At 36.4% G+C, this 25,026-nt stretch overlaps 1 protein-coding gene across 6 annotated transcripts in view; it reads right to left on the bottom strand.

Moving 5' to 3' along the window:
- LOC104066628 (potassium voltage-gated channel subfamily KQT member 1) overlaps positions 1-25,026 on the bottom strand; it is a 488,485-nt gene that overhangs the window by 305,308 nt on the left and 158,151 nt on the right. Inside the window, exon 13 of one of the 6 annotated variants that reach the window (XM_054079199.1) lies at positions 19,754-24,379. The exons of the other annotated variants lie outside the window; for them this stretch is intronic. Within the exon in view, the coding sequence (XP_053935174.1) occupies positions 24,340-24,379 (40 nt within the window). The 3' untranslated portion in view covers positions 19,754-24,339. Of the gene's footprint in view, positions 1-19,753; positions 24,380-25,026 lie in introns of those variants that run through there. 6 annotated transcript variants of the gene reach the window in all.

The following is a 25,026-nucleotide window of genomic DNA, read 5'->3' on the forward strand; positions in this document are numbered from 1 at the left end:
ACTCCTTGTGAAATTTGGATTATTTCAGTGAACAACAACTGAAGTAAATACTAAACAATTCACTGTATAACATTCAGTATAGTACGATGCCATGGAACAAATTTATCTCAAATGAAAACTCTTACGTTAATCTCAGTTAATCTGCAGATCCATTAAGCACAGAAGGCGATGTCAGTACAAATATCTAGAGCCTGAAATAGTTATTTTTCAGTGGATATTAATTATTTCTCAGATATACCTGGTTAGTACACACTGAAAAATTAAGTACCAAAATACAAAAAAAAGTTAAGACACTGTCTAAATTTTCTGTTTAAATATATTTACTATGCTATTTCAAATATGAGTTATGAAAGAAAAACAAATAAACAAGCACATGCATTGAATCAATAAAAACAATTAAAGCATTTTCTTGGCTATTTTCTAAATCACCAGTGAGAACATGGAAACCCACTTAGATTCTTTTCAGACCATCATTCACAGCAGTACTCAAAATGTAACAAATCATTCCCAGAGGGAAGCTACCCTGCACATCTTTCCACAAGTACTTTGCACTTCATTTTGTATCTTCATGTAAGACAAAAACAAAGTAAAATATGTTGTTAAATATGATGACAGAACTTTCTCCAAAATATTTTGAAAACTGTTACCCTTTAATTAAGTTGCGGCCTTTTAGCTGGCACCAGACCCTGGATGTTTTGTTAACATATAACTGTCATCATTTTATTTCAAGAAGCTCCACTCACAAATCCTATGTCTAGTGGTATTGGAGTTGATGTGAAATAGGTATTATACCAAAATGAGGTTCTAAAATGTCTAACTAAAAATACTTCACCACCAAGGCACTCAATTTTCAATATCTTTTGACAGTATTTGGTAACAGAAATACTGGATGGGGAAGATCTATATAAATACTTTGCACTTAAAGTCTGGATATAAGAAATACATATTTTTAAGAGCCTGATATGAACCATACTATTTGAAAAGTACATGTTTTAGAGAGTTTCCTATCTGTCAGGTTGTCTAAAAGGAAAAAAAAAATCCTATATGCCTCATTCAAGCTGTAAGTAGACAGCTTTCTTAATTCATCACTTAAAAATGATAAAAGTGGATTCAGGATTATAATGAGTGTCAAAGGAGATTTAAAGACAAATAATATAAGCAACTATACATCCTGACATCAGTAGCATGCATTAGACACAAATCGTGAGCCTGAGTTTCAGAAAGGATACTGATTTTCCATTTTCAGTCATGAGTCAGACTGCACATTGAAAATTATATGTTCTTGGGGTTTCATTATCACTCAGGTTGCCTTCCTTAGAGTTTCTGTTTTGGAAGTCACACGGTTACTGACAGAAGTGGGACAGTAGCCCAGAGAGACCACTGTTTTGAATTTGTGTGGCAAAATAACTATACTCTTATTTGGCTGGGAGATGAGGAGAAAGGCCAAAGTATACACTTTTAATAGTGTTTGAATGACTGTCTACTAAAAAATCTACAGTGAGGTTGTGAGGAAGGGAAGCCAAAACCAGAATTCAAAGGGTATAGTGGGTAAACCAATGAAAGGAACTCTTTCCGATTTCTTAAAATATGTAAAGCTGAGGAAATCAACATACTAAAAGCACAACTGAGAGCACAAAAGTGAGCATGAATTGTTTAATCTATGACTGTTCCCTGCTGCAATCACACAAGAAGCACTGCATAAGAAGAACACATGGAGAAAAATTCAGCAGGCATTGATAGTAGGCCTCAACTTTTTCATTTAGGATAACTTCATGGCACAAAAACTTTGAGAAACTCTAGTTTAAATAGTAATCTACTCTCACAAAAAAGATATCATTTCACCAGCTCGGACAAAAACTACCCATTTCTTTGCTCACCTGTCACCATGTAGCTTTAAAATAAAAACAAAACCCTCCACACACAAAAACTCACAAAGCAGAATTGCATATCGTGTACACATGTCAGGAAGAGGTGGCATGATTACCAGATGTTGAGGTCCACCTTAGTAATCAGATACCATGCAGACTTGAATAATAGGTAAAGAACTGTTTCACCAATAATGACATACGCTTACTTGAAAGATGACAGATTAGTTCAGCTGTGGTGAAAGTGATTCATCACTTTATAATGACAAAGCAGAAGCCTCACAAGGAACATGCTTCTCTCTCAGTTCTTTATTTTTCCATGGGTGAAGAACAAAGTGGCACCAATTAATTATTAATTACAGAGATCTTTTTACACGTAGGATGGTAAATTATTGTGCTTTGCTAACAATAGTTAATTTGTTTCTAAGCAAGACTGAAATATTTTAGTAATTTTCTTCATGTTATATACAAAGATTTGAGAGATTAATTGTCCAGATGTTTCCTTGGGTTTTGTTCTCTCTTTCTCACATAATAAAAATCTTTCAGCACATTTTTTTTTCTAATAAACCCACAATCCATCTGTTATACTTTGCTGGAGACATAAAACAGCACTACATTTGTGTTACAATCATTCTAAAATGTAAATCTTCGCCATTTTCTTTTACAAATAAGGTGAAAGATTCCATTTTTATTTGTTAGGTAATGTCTTGATATGTTGCCCTCTGCCCTAGAACACTAGCTCTGTTCACTAATACCTTCACCTTTGCTGCTAATGTCATGGGCTAAAATCTTCAAATCCCAAGTGAGACCATCAAGTAATTCTGCCCCTTTCACAACAGAAACTCTGGAAAAATACAGCAGAGAGAGTCGTTTAAGTTACCTTATATTTAAATACAGCATAACTCCTTTAGAACAGTTTAGAACTTAACCTTTCTCAGGATGAAGGATGATTCATTTTATTCACTGAAAGCAAGGTACAAAGTTTGCTAAACTTAGTGGAAAGTAGTTTTTTGGCTTCAACTGACTTTGAATCCCTCTGAAAGTGACTTGTGAATATGTAGGGAGAAACTGCATCAGGACACTCATGGACGGGTTAATGCTAGATAGGGTTGTGAAGCCAAAGGTATAAACGGGTACTGCATCCATTTTTGGGGCCCTCCAAGGAAAAATGTTGATAAGCTTGAGTGAGTTCAGCAGAGGGTCACTTTGGAGGGAGTGGCATGGGGGGACAAGGCGTCATTTGAGAAGACTCTGATGGACTAGGCCTCCTGCCCAAAGTCCTTAAATCATCACCAGAAGCGGAGGCTTAGAATCTAGTTTCTTCAAGAAAAAGATGGCCAAAAGTTGTGGGGGAGGCTGACTGTAGTGACCAAAGGGAAGGCGAGAGTATCAGTGTTTGGCAGATGTGTGGTGTTGGGGAAATGTCCGGAGCAGGTACCGACCACGAAGATGCAGAAGTACTTAACATCTGTAATTGATGTGGGAGACTGAATGGAAAACTTCAGTGGGATCTGACTTCTGGTAAGATGTGGGACAAGTAATTGCAAGAAAAAGGGCAGCAAGTATATGAGGGATAAGGCTCAAGGTGAGAATGAACTGGGACTACTAAGTGCCACCTACTGAAATCAACATTTTTAACTAGGACCTTGAGTTCCGGCTGAGTAGAGACACACATGCCCTGTAAGAACGCATAACAGAGACGACTTATAGGTATGTTTACTTAATTTTTCCCTTTCTCTGCTGTTGCAAATGCATGGACCTGAGTTTGCTCATCAAATGAGAAAAGCCAGCCTTTCCCATACACAGTGAGGTACTCTCCCTAAAATAACAAAACAGGATGCTCATCTAAGTACAACAAACCATCTGCATTAATTAGTAAAATATAACAAAAGATCATTAGTTTAATTGCTTATATAAACACTACTTCATGTATGCCAAAAAGATCATGAAAATACAGTTAACACTTAAAAGCACTCCAAGGGGTAGGCAATAAGGGAGCTATCTGGATTTGAAGAAAGGGTGAGAAAATGAGAATGAAGTATTAAGCTGAGTCAAAGTCCAGAGACAAAAATTCATATGTAGCTCAGAGCTCAGGCTGATTCTCCTTTTGGAGCGTGAGTCCTTTGGACTCATGATGACGTGCTTCAAATGGCAATGTCAGCACATTGTATCTCCTCAAGACAAGACCACAACACAAACACTGCAAACTGATATCGGGGTGCCAGACTGATCATGACCACTTTGTGGCATTCAGTGGTTTTAATCAACACAGCCAGTTCTGAATTTTTTCAAGGTTGAGTACTATTGTACATTTGAACACTAAAAAAACCCAAGAACACACCCACCTATCCCCAAAACAGGCCCAACATTTTCAGTGAGATATGCTATGTTTTTAAAGTAAACACTGTAAGCTAGTTATTATCTTGGCCAGCATGCAGCATGTGGTGAAATCAAACAATCTTCATTCAGAATGGAAAGAACAAACAAATAAAGAAAAGCATTTGAAGAAAAGGCATTCAAAATTACAAATGTCACCTGTTAATGCCTGTACTGCTGCCAGAATTCCTGAGTTAGCACAAAAAATTTAAATTATGTATACTGACACAAATTCAATCTTTATATGTTAAGATAGATTTAACACTACATAAATGCTTACAAAAAAAAGTAGCTGAAAGCTGGATATTGCCATCTCTGTAATCTTACCCTGGCTTTTGGTATCTCTGAGGGGATGCTGTAACGTTAGCTTTTTAATAATGCTTAATAAACATTTAGCAACATCTATTATAAATGGTGGGTACGATATGCAGAGCTGGGTGGGGTCATCCTTTATAGCAACTCACCATATGGTATCTCTATGAATGTGGCCCTGATAAAAGTAATCTATTGAATCTGAATTACTTACTCTGCTGCTGTAGTATTAAATTACCTTCCTTCCTCTTCCCCCATTCACTTACACTAGGAGTAATTCACCTGTCTATCTTATGCTGCAGTTATCATGTTCTCCAGCTGCTTGTATCATCAGGATTTAATAAACTCTATTACATTATTCAACTTGCATTTGGTTTGCGGAGTGTAAGCAGAGAAAGGAACAAAATACATGGGTTAGTGTTTAAAGGATCAAACTAAAGGACTGAAATCTATGCCTTTCTCTCAGCTGCCACTCCTATAAGAAGGCTACAGAACTTTACCTAACTAAAGATTACTGGGTTAGAGTAAATGATTAGAATTCAATCACCACTGCCTTTCTCCATTTCCTTTTGTGTGTAGAGCATCTGATTTCACTGAAGAGGCACGATAAGGGGCTGCATCTGGCCTGAGATCATTGAAAGTGAACAGAGGAACAAAAACCCTCTCCATATATGATCTATTTGTAAAGCAGATAACTTACTCCCCTTAAATTTTATCTTACATAAAACTGCATGAAAACCACCTGTTTCATGGACAGTGTCTATAATAAAGGCTCAATTCCTGTCTTCTGTCCCGTAAATTCTCCTTTCCATTGTAACAATTCCTTAGTTTTAGTGTCTTTCTATCATCCAAGAGACAGAATCATTGTGGCTGCTCTGGATCTACATACATTTCTCAGGGACCACATGCCTGTATGGACAGACTGTTTAACAGACACATTTTACTTTTAATTTAATAGAGACCTTAACTTCTCTTTTCCATCCATGGCATGTCTGCACAAGACATGCAAGAATATAGCTGTATGTCTGCCATTTTGGGGTGAAACTTACCACAGATTCAAAGTTTTGAGGAGAAAATCCTAACAGACAAAAGACTGATCTCATCTAGGACTTATTGCCCTAGGAAGGCAGGCTAACAGATATTTGTATTAATAGCGTCTCAGGATACATTACCCAGGTGTGTGCTTCCCTATTTTTTTTTCTGTAGAAAATAGAAAAAGAAAATCTTTCATTTCAATATTTCCACAAACAAAATAAATCCCTTAATAGTAGATTTATTAATAATTATATATATATATAAAAATTAGAAGACAAAAAAAATCTATCAGACTAAAGCCTCTTCTAAACTATGAGAAAAAACTTAAACCATAAAGAGATAAAAATGTTCAGTTATCCAGGTGTCTCAATTCTAAATCTTAATAATAATAAAATTAAAAAAGCGATACCGAACAGCTGCATCATTACTGTTTCTAGTATTTTTTTCCCCTCTACCCACTAAGTCATAACATGTTCAATCCTGAAATTTTAAATGTTTAAGTAGTATATACTTTTATCTAGCTGAGGCATTCAAATAAAATCAGTGAAGCCATTCATAGAGCAAATCTACGTATAGGGTTGGGTGCCTGCAAGATCAGGGGCTTAGACAATGAGCATTTTATGGCAGCAGCTTTATTCTATTTATTTGTGCTTCTAAGCCACTATCATACTTTTGGGCACTGCAAGATGTCAATTTGAATAGATATTAAAAGATACTGGGAAACAGTGTCTGGATCACGAGGAAATTTTAGTTAACCAAAGTATAAGTATAAGACTTTTAGAACCGTCACACCAATTATATTGCTTGTATGTCAGAACCCTTTCTCTGCTCTCTTCTTTGTTTGTGTGGCTAATAATTTCTGGGCTAATTTCTTTGTACAATATGCAATATCAGTCACTAAGCATAATAGTAAAACGAATTACTATGTATTAGTAGAAGGTTATTCTGTACATACAGCCTTCCTGTGACACTTCAATGAGTGTTTTATATATATATGTCACTGATACATCATCATTCTTGTGGGGTTTATGTTCAGAGCAAAAGATAGTTTTTCATATCTGTGCAGGTTTAATACAATGATGTCTTGCCTATGCAGACTTCCATATTTTTATAATACATTAAAACCTAAGAATAGTAATAAGATTTTTTTTTCTTACAGATACAGTATTTTAGGAGGAAAATTTCTTTCTGGAATATATAGAAGTATCAAAGAGTTATGAGAAAGGCTGCTTGCTGATACAAATGACTTGATTGCCACTAAATTCCATGGGGCACGATATCTCATAAAGAAGTTAGCAGAACAAAAGCAGCGCGTTTGATTATTGTTTAGTATCTTAAAAAGAAAAAGAAAAGAAGAAACACAACCAGGAGGCAAAAAACATCAAATGTTTCCTAATGTTTGTGAAACATAACCTCGCAGGTATATAGATGAGAGAACAAAATACATAGCATACAGGAGAAACAGTGAAGCTGACTTGAAACTGTGATCTGTAAATGTGTGTCCCAGTATAAAAGGACTCTGAAGAGTTTACATACGTGGTGGCAAAATGATACAAGAAAAAACAGCAGAAATGCTGGAAACTATATGACAAAGGATCCCTTTTGCTGAACCAGCAGAAGCAACAATGGGAATTTTTGCCACTTAAATTCCGCCATGTGGGTGCAGGCAAAGTCTCACACTAGAAATGAAGACAGGGCTTGCATGGGAAACAGAGAGGCCGCTGATGAGGGGAAAAAAGTGCTGAGCCACTGCTGTTTTAGCTGGAGCAATGACAGCAGAATTGTCTCTGGGAAGTTTGTCTGCTGGTTTTGCTATTTTTATTCCAAGCAAACAGGAACTGAGTGTATTGTATATTCAGGGTAATAGCTACATGATCCATGTAGGATGAACGATGCACTACAGACATTGCACTGATTCCTCTTTTCACATGAGTAAAAGGGGCAATGGGAGAAGGGCTGTATAAGCATTCACAGATAATGTCTCCCCCATCATCTGCTAGCAGCACACAATGTGGCTGCTCAATTTATGGCCATGGTGCTGCACTTTATGGCAGGGTGCATATGCCGAAAAAAACGATGATGAAAACTGTTAGGGATGCTGCAGATCACTGTCAGGCTATGTACTCTGGTCCCTTCAACATCCTGTGCTTTGTTAATACAACTAGATAGTGGAAAAAGAACTGTCAAGAGAGTGTTTCATGCACAGTAGAAAGTAATGAAAAGGCTATTTCATTTATTGTGGGCTTTTTGTTGCTATAGTGGTATGTTCGGAGAACCTCCTCCACATTCCTTAGTGAAGCAAGCTTGTTGCATGACTAAACTTAAAGGGGACTTTCTATCTTGCTTCGACCAAGAAATTTAGTTTTCACTTTGTCCAGCTTTAATATTGTTGTTATGGGAAAACACAAGAGAAAATTAAAGAATTCATTAGAAATCACAAGTAAGGATTAATATACTTCCACAATAACGGGATAACTGTTTGCAGCATACATGTACATGTTGCTGACATATCATACTAAAAAGGAGAGCCAGAAATGCATCAAAATCACTTGATACTGGTTTGATGTAGTGTAGAGTGTGAACAGAGGAACTCAGAAAGCTTAGCACCTCTTTCCTTCTCCTCTATCCTGCCTAATCTGAAAATGAAAAATCTTCTTTCCAGTCTCTTTTTTTTCCCCGCTCCTAGAAATCTGGCAAATAAGTCATGCAGATGAAGCAAAAAGATTACTCCCTGGCACACTGCACCTCAGAAATTTGTCATTAAAATGAATCCAGATCAACAGATTATCTCAGCCATACTTTGAGGACATCCCTAGTGTCCTCTTTGCCAGACTTAGGAAGCTTAACCAAAGTTGCAATATAAAGACTCAGACATTTCTCCAGTGGGAGTAGCAGCTCTAGTGGGGATCCTGATTTCCACTTTCCTCAAAGAAGGTAAGTTAGAATGGACAGAAGGTGTAACTATTTTTCACTAGTCAAGACTCCAGGTTTGCAAAGTCTTGAGCCCCAACTGTGAGATGTAATCCCTCGGTTACTTTTCACTGGTCTTTTCTCTGAAATCATGTTGCAAACTCTGCTGTGATAGACAAACCAGATGACTCTGGCCCAGGAGATTATAAAAAGGGAGAGAAGCTATGTTACTGCACTGTGGATAGAAAATATTTAAAATGCGTATTAATGTTGAGGTGACATAGATCTACTACTAAAAGCAGAACGGCCTGATAAACATGATGATAAATGACAGTATTAAGTTTCGAAACAAATGAAGGTTTATCTCATAATGTAAATGAAGCATTTCTATAAGAATACATATTTAAATTAAAACTACACATGTATTTAACCACACAATTAAACTTTATTTACATTACATAAGTAAAATATTTGACATAAAGCACAGGTATGATGTAAATAAGCCAGAATGATTTAGATATACAGCAATTGCTAGTGGTATACAGGATTCTGCATATTTTTTTTATTTAAAACTAGGTTTATTTAAAATAATCTGTTGTTTAATTACTATTTTTTGCTCTAAAGAGAAATATTAACATTCTGATTTGATGACTGCCCTTTCCAGTCAGGGGAAGGAGTTGAGACAAGAAAAAAAGCAGAGTTCCCTACTTACGAGTCCATATGAAGGAAATACCTCTTAATGCTGTATCAGCATACTGGGCAAACCCAGAGGTAATAATCGGTACAGAGACATCAGGAAAAACACTTTTAAAGTCAGTGAAGTATACTAAATCAGCCACAAGATCAATCTGAAGCATTTGTAGTAGTCAGGACCTAGAAAGTTAAGAAAGCTACTGTCACTTGTGTCAGGTTCAGCAGTGACGGGAGACTTGACTTTTCTCCATGGCTATGACGATAATACTTTGAAAAAAAATTTCTCAGAAGGCATCAGAAAAGTCTGCCACAACTCACTGATGTAGGTAGCAGAAGTCCATCACTAAGAGAAAGCTCTAAGAATTTGACTTGGTGTTTGATGGGTTAGAGGGACAAGATTTTTGGTTTTTGATCTCAGGGTTGATCTTTTGAAGACTAGACCCACACACCTTTAGTCAGTTTGGTTTGTACTGCTTCGTCTCTCACAAAAATCTTGGACTTGAAATTGCTCTGTGCTATCCCACATCAGTCTCTGCACGAACAATGAAAACATGGACAAGATGCAGGGAAATCAGAAGCTCGAAACACACCAGAAACCACTCATTCTTCACTGGAGCAGTCCTTGCAGAACAACAGAAATGGACTGTCAATCTGGTCAAGCATAGTGGATCACGTTACACAGCCATATTTCTCCATTCTACTCAGGCGTGCTACAAATTGCTGCCTTCCACTCACCGAAGTACATAACCAAGAACATCTGTGAAAAGTTCACAACTAAAAGCCTGAAAATAAGCTACTTTGTCAGTAGCATGTTACAATCAACTTCTTTCTAAGTAACATTCAAGGACAGAAAACAAATTAGAGATGCTGTTATGATGTCACTTAAATATACCATAACCTTAAAGAGACACATAATTAGAGTTGGAACAAAACTGTAATTTTTTTATGGTAACTTTACATCTCCTTAAAACTTTTAAATGTAAAATAAGTTTCCAAAATTATTCCTTCCATCACAGTATTTGACATGAAAATATAACAGATACTTTCTGTTCTGTTACACGCACTTTGTGAAGAATGGAAGCAATATTTCTTCCTTGTTTAAAGTGCCAACTATATTCTACTCTGTCCATACCTGATACTCAAAGCAAGTGGTGTCATACTATTTGTATCATGACATGTAAAAGCATGACACATGGTTTTACAAACTGCTCTGTGTTCAGAAGATCTATGGATGGTAGATACCTTTTTACAAACTGCCAAAGACCCTGATGACACAATCATATGTCATTATAAATCTGACACAGCTCTTATTCCTCAACAAATTTAGGTTTGGGGTTTTTTTGTGGGAAAAAAATACTACCATCTGGGTCAGGTTTGGATCAAAGGGATTCGTGAACAGACACTAAATTAGCAAGCTCAGTCTTCAAGAGCTCCAGCAGCAAGAACTCAGAGAATAAAAATGTATGTTCAGAAATGGTGGCAGGTCAGGCTAAGCTTAGACCGCCATGAAGATAGGAGAGAAAGGCTGTATAACATTTAAAAGTGCTTTCTTCAAGAATAAAACCTAAAAATGACCAGTTAAACAAAAAAACAATATATTCATTGACCAATATATTCAAGATGTGTGAAATGATCAATATATATATCAATATATTCAATGATCAATATATTCAAGAGTGTGAAATTACTCTGCATTAAAATGAAAAATATCTTGGATACATATCATGTTTTTTTAAAAATTAGTTCTTCCTGAGGACTGCAACTGTTAGAGCAAAATCGCATTTCACAGTTTATAAGCTATAAGAACACAAACAGCATACTGCTTCTAGTATCCTGGCACACACATTAAGTTATAGTACTACAATTTCCAAACTTAGCTAATGTCTTCAACATATGTGTTGGTTGTATCAGCAGGATAATCATCCCTGTGTTACTAATAGCACTATTTAAGGAATCCTGGCACACATTTTTTTCAGTAATAATCACTTCATTTTGTGAATTACTTCACTTAAAAAAAACCCCAAAAACTTAGCTTTCCAAGATCTGCTTATTTTTACAGAACATGAAAATTAAATTAACAGCTTTACTCTACCCTACATAAATTCTTTTATCTGTTTGGAAAAAATACTGTTCCAAACTGTTGCACCATTTACATGTCCCAGGTTTGGCTTCAAAGTCTGTAGTTTGCATATTTGGACTTATGATATTTTTACTGCACTTTTCTTTGTCAATGCCAATGGCAAGCTATTTACTTTGGTCAGCTGGGCACTCTAACGAACAAATTTTCCTTCTTCTAGTACCAGTGAGATAGCTGTCAGTGAGAGGTTTGGCATGCTTAAGACCCTGCTTCACTACCCAAGACTCCAGAAATATAAAATATACAGAGACAGGCTCATAAACCATATGAAGGAAGAAAACATTTGTATTATACTAGAAGCCCAATAACACTGCTGAACTTGAGAATCTGGCAGCCTTTCTGTTATAACATAATTTTCAGAGGCCATAAACATTCACACTGGACTGAAACTTGGCATGAAGTGATGCCATTTAACTGATCCACATTCTACCCTAAACTCTGTTTCTCATTCAAAAGCAGTGATGGTACGCAGCACTCCCTATTCATAACAAATTTGCGAGGTTTGTGCCACTGCTACAGCAAACTCTAGTGGCTAGTTAAAAGCAGAGCTCTGCGGAAAGGAGTTCTTCTACTCATGTAAGGAAAATTACCATGATTTACTGCAGGCTTTGCTGTCCTATTTTCCTTCTTTACCAAAAAAAACCAACTCCAAACCAAAGAACCCCTGTGTAACTCTTCCCTCCAGATAAACTCATACCTAACAGCGCACGCTAAATTGGCTTCTGGGCATGTCCAGTTAAGTTTTACAAAGTGTCAGTTTTACCACCCTTTGATTAGCTCTGAACTACTCCATCAGGGCAGTACCAAAACTGAAGATACAGGTGCCTCTCTAAAGTGTATGGCAGCACATGCAATTTAATGGACTTATATTACACTTTCTTGGAAAGTTAAGCAGAGGTTTCTTTACAAGATGCTTGGCAGGATGCTATTTCTACTACAAAGATTCACTGCACTTTGAAGGCACATGAATACGGACTGTTTGGCATTGCAGACATCACAAAATACGTGACCTGCTTCATTTTTAACAAGTATGATTTATCTGGATGATCTTGGTTCCTTTATTTCTAACCATGAAGATTTCTGAAGCTTGGTGAGGCTACATTTTAAAGTAAAAGTGACTTTAAGGACATCTATTCCCAAACCTCTGATACATAGGATTTATTCCAAAATCAACAGTGGCAGATGATTCTTTTTTCCTGCCTTTTCCTGCCAAGAGACCAATTTGGCTAGTGCAGTATAAAAAAATCTCTAAAAACTGAAAAGTTGAAAGCTTTGCCTTTTTCATTTTTTTTTTTAATTTTACAATCCTGAGACTGAAAATGTTTTCCTTCTTCCCTTCCTTGCTGTTCATTAATCTCTAAACTAGATACAGCAAAAGTTTCTAGTCAAAGGTAACCTTGGCCAAAGGCATCAGTTGACTATATGAAAGCCTAAACCAAGATGTTGCTGTGCTTGTACAAGTTGATAGGCTGGGGCCATCAGATTCAATATACGGTCATCAAGACTGACATTCCATCTTGAGAGCTGGAATTTGGGGGAAAACACAAATTGCTGATAATGTCCATTGTTCTTTTTTTCAATCATAAGAATTTGGGTTCAGGTTCCTATTGAGAAAAGGCAATATTTCTAAACATTTGTTCCTGTTAGTAAAGAGAACATACAATAATGCAGTTATGCATAAGGACAATACATCTCCCAGTACAACATACAACGATGTGTGTACTAAGCATTTTGCAATTGACTGAAGGTAAGATTTCAAATTTAACTTTTTATTCCCTCGCTTTTGGAGCTAAAAACAACTATTCCTTACTTTTATAAATTATTAATATTAACAGTTTGACTAGAGTTTGGCTTGTTTATTAATGTTGGGTTTGAGGACAGACTTTTATAAGAAATCAAGTCCGTTGCTTGCTGACATACAAGTTTATTAATTTTTTGTTGTGAAATGTGATTTAATTGGAATAAAAAGAATAGGGCTTTCCTTTAGGAAACAAAGTTATCTTTTATAAACAAAACAATACGTAGTAATAATTTCAGACATTGAAATCCTAGCAGATCTTATGTCTGTAACACCACTGTCTTCACAATGGCCACAGAATACTCCTAAAAATCTACCATATCTTTAAGTACAGTTTAAAACAAAATGTATTTCATTTGTGATTGTTATCTCATCTTGAGATTCAGAACACAATTCAGACTGCATTAAATATGTCTTTCCTCTGTTTATTAGAGGTTATGAAACTAAACAGGAAACAAATAGTAATAATTTGACGAGCTTGCCCAGAATAGTCTATGACTTATGAATAGCCATGATATTTAAGAAGAGTAACATGAGTTTAAATATATTACTATAATGTTTCATTTTAGAACTCAATAAGCAGATAATTATTTTTTTTCCAAACAAGCAAGCTTGAGGTAATGCCACAGGTGAACCAAAGCAAGCAGAAATTTATGAGAAAAACAGACATGTCATGAGACATTGCACACAAACATGCAGAACTGACCAGACATGTGGTCATACTTCGTGCTGGCAATACTAAATTAGAGAACAGGTTCCAAGGCATCAAAGACATCTTTTTTTGTATTGTAAGCTACATGCAAGTCAGTTTGTTTCAGCTTTAAACCTAGTGCATGGCACTACATTGCAGAAAGCTGTTATTTGGTTGAGCTGAAGACTTGGCAACAGCATCCATTGCCGCTGCAGTTCCAGTTCTTCATCTTTCCATGACTACATGTGGCATCAGAGTTGAAGGCTGATGAAAGGATTCACCAGTCACATATGTATGGGTATGCAGTGACACAGAGCAGGGAAGAGAATGCGGTCTTTTTGTGTAAAAGTATGAGATGACTGCTTACTCTTTTTTTCTTGTGTGAGAAAAGACAGTTTGCCTTTCATTCTAGACAATTTCTATATGACTGGAAACAGTTATTTGGAGTAATCATTATCTAGAGCTCTGAAGAATGATTGAATGTCTCTCAGAAAGGCAGATTTTAAGCAAGTTAGCCATGTGTTCAGAAGACAAAGGAGATTTTTCAACTATCTCCTCAAAGGAAGCCAAACTAAGGCTATTGAGTCTACACAGAAAGGCAAATAATCACAGTTCTGTAAAAACAGACTTAATTGTTACAAAATAAACAGAAGAATAAGTTAGAATAAGTTAGAAGAATAAGTTAGCTACTGATTAAGTGAAGCAAGCTATTACATACAGAACACTTGGAAGAAACTAGATCTGGTTCTTCAAAACAGAAAACGATCATAAGCTGAAGTACAGACAGAAGTGTTCTGATGGCAAATCCCCAAAAGACCCCAAAATTCTATATTGAGAGATTTTATTTTGAAATTCGACTTCATGTCCTGGCAGCTGAAACACTACCTCCTTGCTAAAACATGATTTTTAAAAAGTAAAAGACAACAAAGAAATATGAAGCTGACAAGGCTAATTCCACCCTTTAAGCTGAAAAGAACCGACAATGACCCACAGAGCATCAATAACAAAGAATATCAGTCAACTAAAAACATCAGTTTCTTTTAAAAAAGTCTTAGCTTTTCTTTTAATCCTGTTCCTTTTTTTTTAACCCCAAACATTATTAACATGTGGCATGAAAATCATCTTACTACATAAATGGACTTCTACATTAAAAACTAGTGAATTGATGCTTTCTCTTCCAGGACACATGTTCTTAGCTTGCAGCACAGTAGGGAGAGTGGGCACCAGTGAAAAAACATCTGACACCTATCTACTGAAGTGGGCGGGGAAAAAGGAAGATTAAAAGAGCTTAAAACAGCATTCTTGTCTGCAAGAAAATGAGACTAGATAGACTACACATTTAGGCTCTAAAGAGGAAAAAATTACTCCCTAAAACAAAGGAAAAATAATAGACACATATATGCATGGAAACAGTGTTCTTATGTGCTGCAAGATATTTATTTTTCTGACCTTGAACTGTTCAAGTTTGCCCTTGCTTAGCCACAAGAGGCAGGAAATCTTGTAGCATTACTATTTTCTTTGTGGATATTTTGGTGCACATTTCAGGAAGAAACAGGACTGTAAAAACAGATTCATCATGGTAGAAAAGTGGTTGATTTTTGTTCAGCTATTACACAGATAGACAAGAAGTTAGCATTTATGATTTATTACATTGAGTTAGCTAGAAATTTATATCTGTACACACCTATTAGTGAAAAAACAAGTTGCTGTTAGCTTCTAACAAAGCTTTTTCAGCTGCCTCACTGTTACTTAAAAATGGATTCATTTTGTGTGGTTTTAATTGCTATGGAACCTCCAAAATCTCAATCGCTGTGTCTATACAAGCATCAAATTGAGCAGATCTCTTCCTAATTACCCGTTGTCCAAATGGGCAGTAAATATTTCTCAGTATAGAATGGCTATGTTTTCCTTTGACTTAGTCTGTTTAGTCCTTGTCTCAACCCACAGCACAGCGACTTGATGCACTACAGTGGCAGGCAGGCTCTGACCCTTGAGCCACATGCAGGGTATTGAGAAGTTGAACCATGCCTCCTGTAACGGAGCTGTGCTCCTGGGTAACCCACAACCCTTGTGTGTTCAGAGGTAAGCTGACATTGTAAGCTAAGACTGACCTCCTGGGTGGACACCCAGCTCACCTAGGCCTACTGTGAAGCTGTGAAATCCCGGGATGGCAAGTGTGATTCCTCATCCATGAAATGTTCTTCAGTGCTTCTGAGGTACTTGGACTGCATCTCACGGTCCTCAGCTATGCAAAGAATACGTGCTTGTAGTCCCGTGAAGACTGGCTACCATTGGGATAAACTAATATGCCACTCAGAAGATAAGGCAATGGGATTGCCTCTAATAAAGAAGCACTTTACAACAGAAGAAAACACTGTGGTAGAACAGAGCAACCGGCAATAGCTTGAAACCAGTATAGGCATTGCTGCTGTTGCAGAGAGTGCAGCACACGCAATGAAAATGAATAAAAGAGAGTCTAGAAAATATATCACACACACCATTTGTATTCTATTTATATCCTCCATTTGACATGTGTTTGCCCTTTTTAGACCAGCTCCCTGGAGTGTAATGCTACAGGTTTCTTGGAAGCCAATACTAGCACTTGCAATGTCTTTGACAGAGAGCACCACTCAGGAATTTACCAGGTGTCTTAGGATGCAATGAAAAAGTGTCAATGCAATCAAAAAAATCCAAAGTAAAAAGTTAGGTGACAGCTAAATATGAAAAAAAAAAAAAAAAGAGCCAGTTCAGAGATGTATAAGAGCCCAGAATGGGAGAGGAGAGAAAATACATGGCTATATTTTTTCCTTTAAAACACGCAAGCCCCACTCCCCAGTTCAGACTGATTAATTCCAACTATTTCTACCAGATAAAGTTCCACATGTCTTCAGAACTGGACCATTCCAATCCTGATACCCTCTTCTCCATCATCATGATGATCTCCAACATTTTATTTGGTAGCATTTTAAAAATGAGCACTGAAATTAGCTTAAGAGTGGCCCCACCCTGAAACCCAGATATTGCTGGGTGTTGTGTCTTCCTCTGCTGTGTAATACCGATGTGCGCTTGTGGGTGGGTGGGTATTTTACCACAGTGCTCTTAGTTGCTGAAATAAAACACAATCTACTACAGTGCCGGATATTTGCGAACTACTTCCTCTCTAAATGTCACATCTTCAATAAAGCTGTGAGCATCTACAGTTACCATTGGCTCTGTTCCCCCAGAGAAGGACAAGATTTAGTAATCATACAAGGAAAATGGACTGTCTTAAATCTTAAGGTTCCTCTTTATTCTCTTTTGTGCTCAGAGCAGTAAAAACAGGGAGGTCTTAAAAACAGCTGGCAAGGGCAGCTCAAATGTCATGGTTGGCAGACTTACTTTTTTGATAAAATTGCATAATATGCATAAATGTATAGAATTAAATTTCAAAATATTCATGTTAGATGACTGAATTTTCTAAATAGAAATTTAGAATTTAGAAACTTAGACATTTAGAATTTCTAAACAGAAATTTTCAGTCATCTTATGGTGAATATTTTGAGAAAGAGCAGAGGAAAAATGTGCTTTACATTTCAAAAAACCTATGCAAAAGCCAGCCACAATGCCAATTAACACCACTGGCTTTTCTCATATAAAGCCTCTGTCAGCCTCCTTTCAATGATCTTTAGTACTATCTGGTATAGAGCATCTCCTATGATGGGAAAGTTATTAAAGAGATTTCTACTATATCCATCTTACTATAGTATACTCTACATTTTAAATCTGGTGTGTCAAGAAAATAGAATGCATAGTGCTTCCTTTCTGCTTATACAAGTTTTCTGTATATTCTAAAAACCTCATAGACATTGTCAAGCTTTCCTTCTCTACGTAGACAAACAGGATTATCACAGCCCATGTTGTCTAGCTTGCTGATCATTTTCATTGTTCTCCACTGAAGTCTTTGCTCATTTTTTTCTTGAAACGCATTGCCCAAAACTGGACAGAGTACTCCCACTGAGGCCTTGCAGGATTGTTCTGTGCCTTGAAAGTTACGTTCCTGTTTATACACCCCAAGGTGGTATTTGCTTTCTTGCAATAGCATGACACTGCTTATTAACGCTCTGCTCATGTTCTGAAATAACATCTGCACCTTTTTCTATTAAGCTGCTGCTGTTCCCTACCCTTTACTTGTGCACTTCATCATTCATGCATTTGAGCCTAAGCGTGAACTTGTCCCTAACAATTTTCATCTTGTATTTTTTCTCAATAATTTTCCACATTTTACAAGATAATTCAATATTACCTCATAATCTGCCCTACCCACAGCAACCTACTCTCAGAGAAGGGTTTCCCAAGCAGTTTTGAAGATCTGCACAACAGTACCCTCCTGTGGACCATATTTCCTGACTTTACCTATGTCACAAGAGATGATATCATTCGAAAATGTGACTAGAATCAGGAGAAGGCTGTATTTTATCTCCTGTTGAAAGCAAAGGACCGAGTCTTTTCCTGAAGAGGTGTGCTCTTCCCTTGATGATTTTGAAATAGTTTGAATCTCAGGCAGCCATTTGCCCTCATGCTGTTCTTTGCACAGGCCACCAGAAGAGATGCCATTTTGACAAAGTCTTAGCTTACTTTGCTGGACACTTATTGCTAATTGTGCACTGTTGTTTTTGGAAAATTGCAATTCAGCCTGGAATGAAAGTTTTTCTCAAACACTAAAACTAATTAGCACTGGTAGTGATAAACAATGGTTTTGTTATCACTGACACACATTTCTAATTGCCTTGCCTCAACTAAACTCCTGATATCATGCACAACACTAAAGGAAAGTGTCCTGAATTTCAAAGAACTGATGTAAAGACATGGTAGGCTTATTTCTGATGTGATGGAAATGTTACAAAAGAGTATCTAACTGTCATTAGAAACCTGGACAGGATTCACACCGCACTGCTTTCACTGAGCAAAGACTTAAGACATACATAAGAAAATGATGTATTTGTTTTTTAGGAGGTAAAAAATAGATAATTTATTGTTCCGTTGCTAACACTAGCATTTTAAAGAGGTCACTCTCTCTCCATATATATGGTCACATAAACAAATACATACATGTTTGCTGGAAGCCTTTTATAAAGCATTCGTAATAAAACCAAGAACTGTTAAGAAGAACGACAAATGTTTGAGTAGTCACACACTGACAAAGTGTTTTGCATTCCTTTGCCCAGTTTTAGTAGTTAAAACCTTTTAGAATTAAAAATATATGAAAGTAAATGTCAGTCAGTTTTTTAAAATAAGTCAAATATGCTATTGTAAAGTACCTACGACAATGGCAACATGTTTCTGCATTCCATATTTGAATAAAACATTCACTACTCAGGAAATAGTCTATTTTTCTAGTTAAATAAAGAAGCCTGGGTATGAAAGGTAAACCCACCATTCACTAGTGCCATGTAATCATGCTTGGATTAAAAACTATACTGTAGCATGAAAGCTGTAATAAAAGCTGCCACTTCTGATGAAAAAAAAATGTGAATTCTAGTTGACAGCTCCATTTCTAAAGATAGAAATCTTTATCTCTGTATGTAGCACAAAGAATCCCTAGACAGCATTCCTGACTATCATTTGACCATAAAGTTCTAGTTTTCAAATATCTTCCCCATTGCCACCTCTCCAGGATTATTCTGTTTTAATGACAGATGTGTCACTTGCATACAAATGGCCAAAAAGACTTTAATGTTGGTGAAAATAAAATGAAATCTTAGGATATCTTTTAACCAATACGTACAAAGACATACTTTTATTTTCTGAGAAGTGATATTTTGCAAGGCAGAAAACCATGGTATAGCACAGACAAACCAACGTTGACACATTGCAAATGCCTGTCCAGAGCTAGACAAAAGATACAAGTAAAGCAAAAAAAAAACCTAAGCAAGATGAAGAAAAATGGGGCTTAATTATTTCCAACATCTCCCCCCAAAATGAGTTGTCTTAATCAGCATTTGGCATATCATAAATGCAAGGAAAAAACAAGAGTTCAAAGCGGAAGGAACTGGTATTAAAATTAGTTTAAACTTAAATCATGATCATAATTAGGAAACTTCGCATTGCATAGCATATTGTGTTAAGAAAAGTGAATTAAAGTAAATTAAAAAAAAATTGAACATATGCAAAAGTAAAAATAAAACTATTTCAGTTGTTATTTGCAATCGCAAATCCAGAGTTAACTATTTTTCAAGTGCATTAACTTCAATTGCAAGGTAAAAGCTTAGATGCCTATTTGAATTAGCCTAAAATGAAAAGGAAAATTCAATTTGTTCTTTGCAGAAAAAGAAAAAAATGCTTAAAATTTAACAGAGAAAGCAGGAAAAAAAAATAAACAACCACTTTTCTCTGTGGACACAGGTTCCTACTTTAACCAGCTGGTGTGCTAATTACATTCATATATTGATATCTGACTTAACTGTACTTAACATCAAACCACTACAATTGAGAGCTGGCTGAAATCACAACTAGATTCTAGACAGATGCAGTTAAAAAAACCTCAATTCAACATTTTCTGCACTACTACTTAAATCTCTGGTCTATTTTGACTTAAACAGCAGATGTTTAAAATTAATTATCTAGTATGAAAATAGCCTTAACTGAAGGAGCCTGATTGTCCATGGCCTCAATCTCTGGGAATTAATTAGATTTGCATACTCGATTTTCAAATTTCCATATTGCAGCAGAGCATTTAACATGGAGTTCTGTCTCTTTGTTCAGACTCTTACTCCATTCCCCCTTTTGCAAAGGCATAATTCTGCTAGAGAATTTAACACAAAAAGCTCAAGAAATATTATGGTTAAGTTCATTGCACCATCCTAACTCTTTTTTTATGCATATGGAGTATGAGACATACTTAATTTCACAGTCACGTATCCCAAATGCAATATGTTGGAATTTTATCTTTCTAAAAGAAAGGGAATGTTTTCCTTTCTTGGTGTAGTTGCATGGATTTACAGATCGGGTTTTATTTACCTTTTTGTTTTCCCAAAGGAGGTAGGACTGCTGATTATGAAAGATGCTAAATTACAAAATTATACCAAGCAGAAAATGGACGTGGCATGAAATAAGGACCTCAAAAAAGTGTTACATGACTGGCATTATATAAATATAGGATGGTGATGAGATGGAACAATCTGATGGTACGTTATCGTGAATATATAATTGCTGCATCCATGTATGGCAGCTTTAAGAACATCTTATATCCAAATTCTGGTAACAAGGCTTTATAATCAACAGCACGAGTTATAAGAACTAATCTTCAGAGATCCAAATATCCAAAGAGAAACAAATATATCATCATCTTGAAGCACATGCACGTCATGAACTGTAGAGTGTACTACAAACATGCAGTGTTAAAGCTTATTTTTCCATTAATTTTGAGATTCTTCCCACTTCATCTATCAGGCTTTTCCGATCCTGGCCTATAGTTCCATCACAAATTAGTCAGAAGAGCCTCTTACAGACAGGCCTCAATTTGTTAATATTTGGCTGGGGCAGGAAGATGACTTACAGACATCCCAACTCATAACAAAGAATACAGAGTTCAACTACCTGAATTCCTGCAATGCTAGAACTGGGGGCCAACCATAAAAATGAGTAGGGCACCAGTTTAAAAGAAATTTTTAAAATCTTCATTACAAGAGGAAGGTGAACTCCTGAAACTTGTTGCTAGATGAGGCAGTGGAGGAACGCAGGTTGAAAAATAGATTACATTAAATAGAGAACTGGTTCATAAGCAGATATAAAAGATACTTGAATACATTCACACACATCCCCCATTGCCGAAAAAGGCACGAGGTACTTTTCTAACTTTTAAATCAAGAGTTCTGAATGCTGGGGCAGCACAAAGGCAAAGGACCACAGAAAGTAGCCAGAATACTTGTGTGCTCTCTAAGCAGAGACTCTTGCTGTTGCTCTTGGCTTTCTCAGGAGATGCAGTGCTAGACTTCAGTTTCTTTTCTTCCCCAGAGGACAGAAGCTGAATTGCCAATGAAAAAATGATCTTTACCTTTTATCTGCACCAAATATGAATTTTTACAAAATTAGCCATTTTTCTGTTGTGTCTTGATACTAGTCTTCAAAAACACTGGTGTCTTTACTCCAGCTGTGAGTCAACAATGGAGTAAATGAAGTTAAACAACCCTAGCTGCCTCACCAACAAGTCATCCAGTTTAGCTCGGTGGAGGACAAGATAAGCAGCTGCAGATCCTAAAGTTGGAATGATAGGTCCCATACATTCACTCAAGGATTAAACGTTTTAGTGACCTTTTGGAGTATTAGATGATGGAAAAGTTTACAGCATAAGACACAAGTTTCATTAGGGATTTGGAAAGAGCAACTATAAAACATTCTTAATACCATTCACCTTTCCTTGCCCTCTCCAACAAGATGTAGTAACACTGAGGTAAAAAAGCGGAAGGACTTGACATCCAGTGTATTTCTCCCTATTGTGGAAGCTCTTGAGTGGGAGATCACATCTGACAACTACATGAAATTTCTGACTTCATTCAATTGCATGTATCTGGACCTTGCCCTGCTCTGTTGGAAGATAAAGTCTCAAAAGACATCATTCCACACACTTGTAGAAAAGGCAGTTCTGGAAATCTCTCGTCCTTTGAGACTTGAAGTTCTGAATTTTAACTCCTGAACTTGCTTTACTTTGCTCGCTTCATCCTACATACTGTACCCCACCATGAATTTCTACACCTAATCAGGAGCAAAGCAAAGTCTTTTTTAAGGATTATGCACAGTAAGCGTCCCAATTAATAACTCAAGAGAACTTATTTGTGCACAGATGATCTCTGATCTGTCATGCACACATTTACTCCCTCTTTTCTGCCCCAAGCAGGTCATCATTTACTCCTGCAGTTCAAGGAAATGTTTCTTCTTCTTTATTTGAGCTGGATTTGGGGACAGGGTAAAGCTAAACAATAAAAAAATGTTTGCAGAGGAAGCCAGGAAAACAGCAACTCTATAACTACTGTAAGAATGTGCAATCTTATTTGCAGCAAAATGAAGAAAGAATGGGGAAAAGGTGACAATCTGTACCAGCTGGAAAAGAAAGTCAGTCTGAAACTGTTGAAAAAGTTTCCAACACTGTTGTATTGAATGTAAAGTTATATATTCAATGCACACTTACCCTAGCAAATTATTGCAATAACATCAAGAAAGGTCTCCTCTGGGAAAACCCTTACCATACCCACTAATGTATATTAAATTATATCAGATCACAAACATTTGTGAGAAATGACACAAATGAGTAATTAGAGAAAGTGTCAAGTGTTACTTTTGGTATGACCACTATGAACTGAATGTAATGTAATTTCACTCCTACTATTTGTAATATGTTCCCAGCCCTGATTAGTGCTGAGTGACGTGACATGCTTCAGCATTCACTAAATTTCTAGTATGATGATTCATTTCTGAATGTTTCTGAGTTAGCTCTACTGCCCATTTGACTAAAAAATTTTTCACTTCTGTGCAAAGTCTTTAAATAGTTTACTCTTCCTGTAAACAGATTTTGGACATTTTCAAAAAGGAAGAAATACTCCCTCACAACTTCTAGCTATTCTGTTTTCTCGTGACTGATTTTAAGTCCTCCCAGTAGGTGGAAGTTCTGGCTTTCAATCTCTTCTGTCTAATGAAGAAACTGAAACCAGGCCTCTCACTTTATGAATGTTTAAATCAATAATCTGTAATATAAAACGTGGGTACTGTTGCTTCTCTTTCAATACAAAAATGAGTAAGCTGTCTATGCTTCTTAAAACTTATCTTTCAGTGTCTGCTCATAAAAGATGATTCCAGACTGTGTCTGGCTGAAAAGAAATGTGTTCTTGTACATCAGAGTTAGACCCAACAGGGTGTTGGAATACAAGTTTTTGCCTTGACTTGCTCAGTCATATCTTCATTCTAAATGGCTGGATGTTATGAATCTTATTCTAAGTCACTAGATGTTATCCTATGGTGGCTGAACTGGCCATCAGTGCTAGAGTACGATGCTCTTTCATCTAGAGGCATAAGCTCGGACAATTTCTTCCCTAATCAACTCAAAGGAAAATTCAGTCAAAACTTGCTAATTTATCCAAAGTATGAAATTCCTCTTTGACTTTTTTTTTTTTTTTTAAACCAAGCACTTATTTTTAAAGCACAGGTTTTCTCCACAAGGAAAAAGCAGCACTGTTTTTCACCAACAATGTAATGACACTGTCCTCCAGAGACATAATCTATTTGAAATATATTCTGTTCTCCAGTGTTACATATACATCATCTACTTAATTCACTGGAAATTTACTTTATGCATTCCATAATCCCATTATGAATGTATTCTTCATGTTCTAAGAAACACTAATAATAAAAACTGCTTAGGTAAATTTTACATTTGATTCTTGCATCTAGATGCAGTTAAAAAAGTAAAGACTCATCTCTCAAAATATGAAAATGGAATATAAAAAATTGATAGAAAGCATTCTAGTCCACATATGTGGAAATTTGAGAGCCTTCATTCCGTATTCAGTAGATGAAAGAGAAGGAAGAAGAACCTGTAAAAGGATAGGGAAAATATTATTACTGCACCGTTTTGTAAATTAACTCCTTCAAGCTACTTAACGTTAGTTCAGAACAATTTGTGTTGGACTGGTTCTCTTATGAAAAGGCTGCAAATTAAAATTTTGCCTGTTGCTTTTGAAAAGGAAAATCTTGAGAATACTTATAAAGTAGAGTCACCTTCTATCCCCTTTAACTGATTTGAAAATGAGTCACATTTCAAATGCATATTCCTATGTAATGTTAGAGAAGACGACCCAAATTTATCACATTTATCATATTTTGAGCAAACTTTCAGTTCTTCAAACCTTCAGTAGTCCTCTGCACTTATCCCCTCCTGACCTAGCCTATTTGGCTCTCAAATACAAGCGTTAAGTAGGACAAAGAGCCACATACCCTAGCTTCTTTAGAAACACAAAAGGAGAGGGAAAAAAAGCCCCTCAAGGTGCATTTATTCAAAAAGATCGGTAAGAAAGAGAATTTCCACCAAAACCAGAACACCCCACCTCCCTCCACCCCCCAAAAGTCCAGCATCATAAGCCCTGCTACAATAACAAAGGCCATAGACTTCACCTTTAACTAATCTCCACAACTAGTATAATTCTGAGGCAGTAACATTTTCAATTACTAGAGATCATCAGAT

This window comes from Cuculus canorus, chromosome 1, assembly GCF_017976375.1.
Source record: "Cuculus canorus isolate bCucCan1 chromosome 1, bCucCan1.pri, whole genome shotgun sequence".
In the NCBI taxonomy this organism is placed as follows: domain Eukaryota; kingdom Metazoa; phylum Chordata; class Aves; order Cuculiformes; family Cuculidae; genus Cuculus; species Cuculus canorus.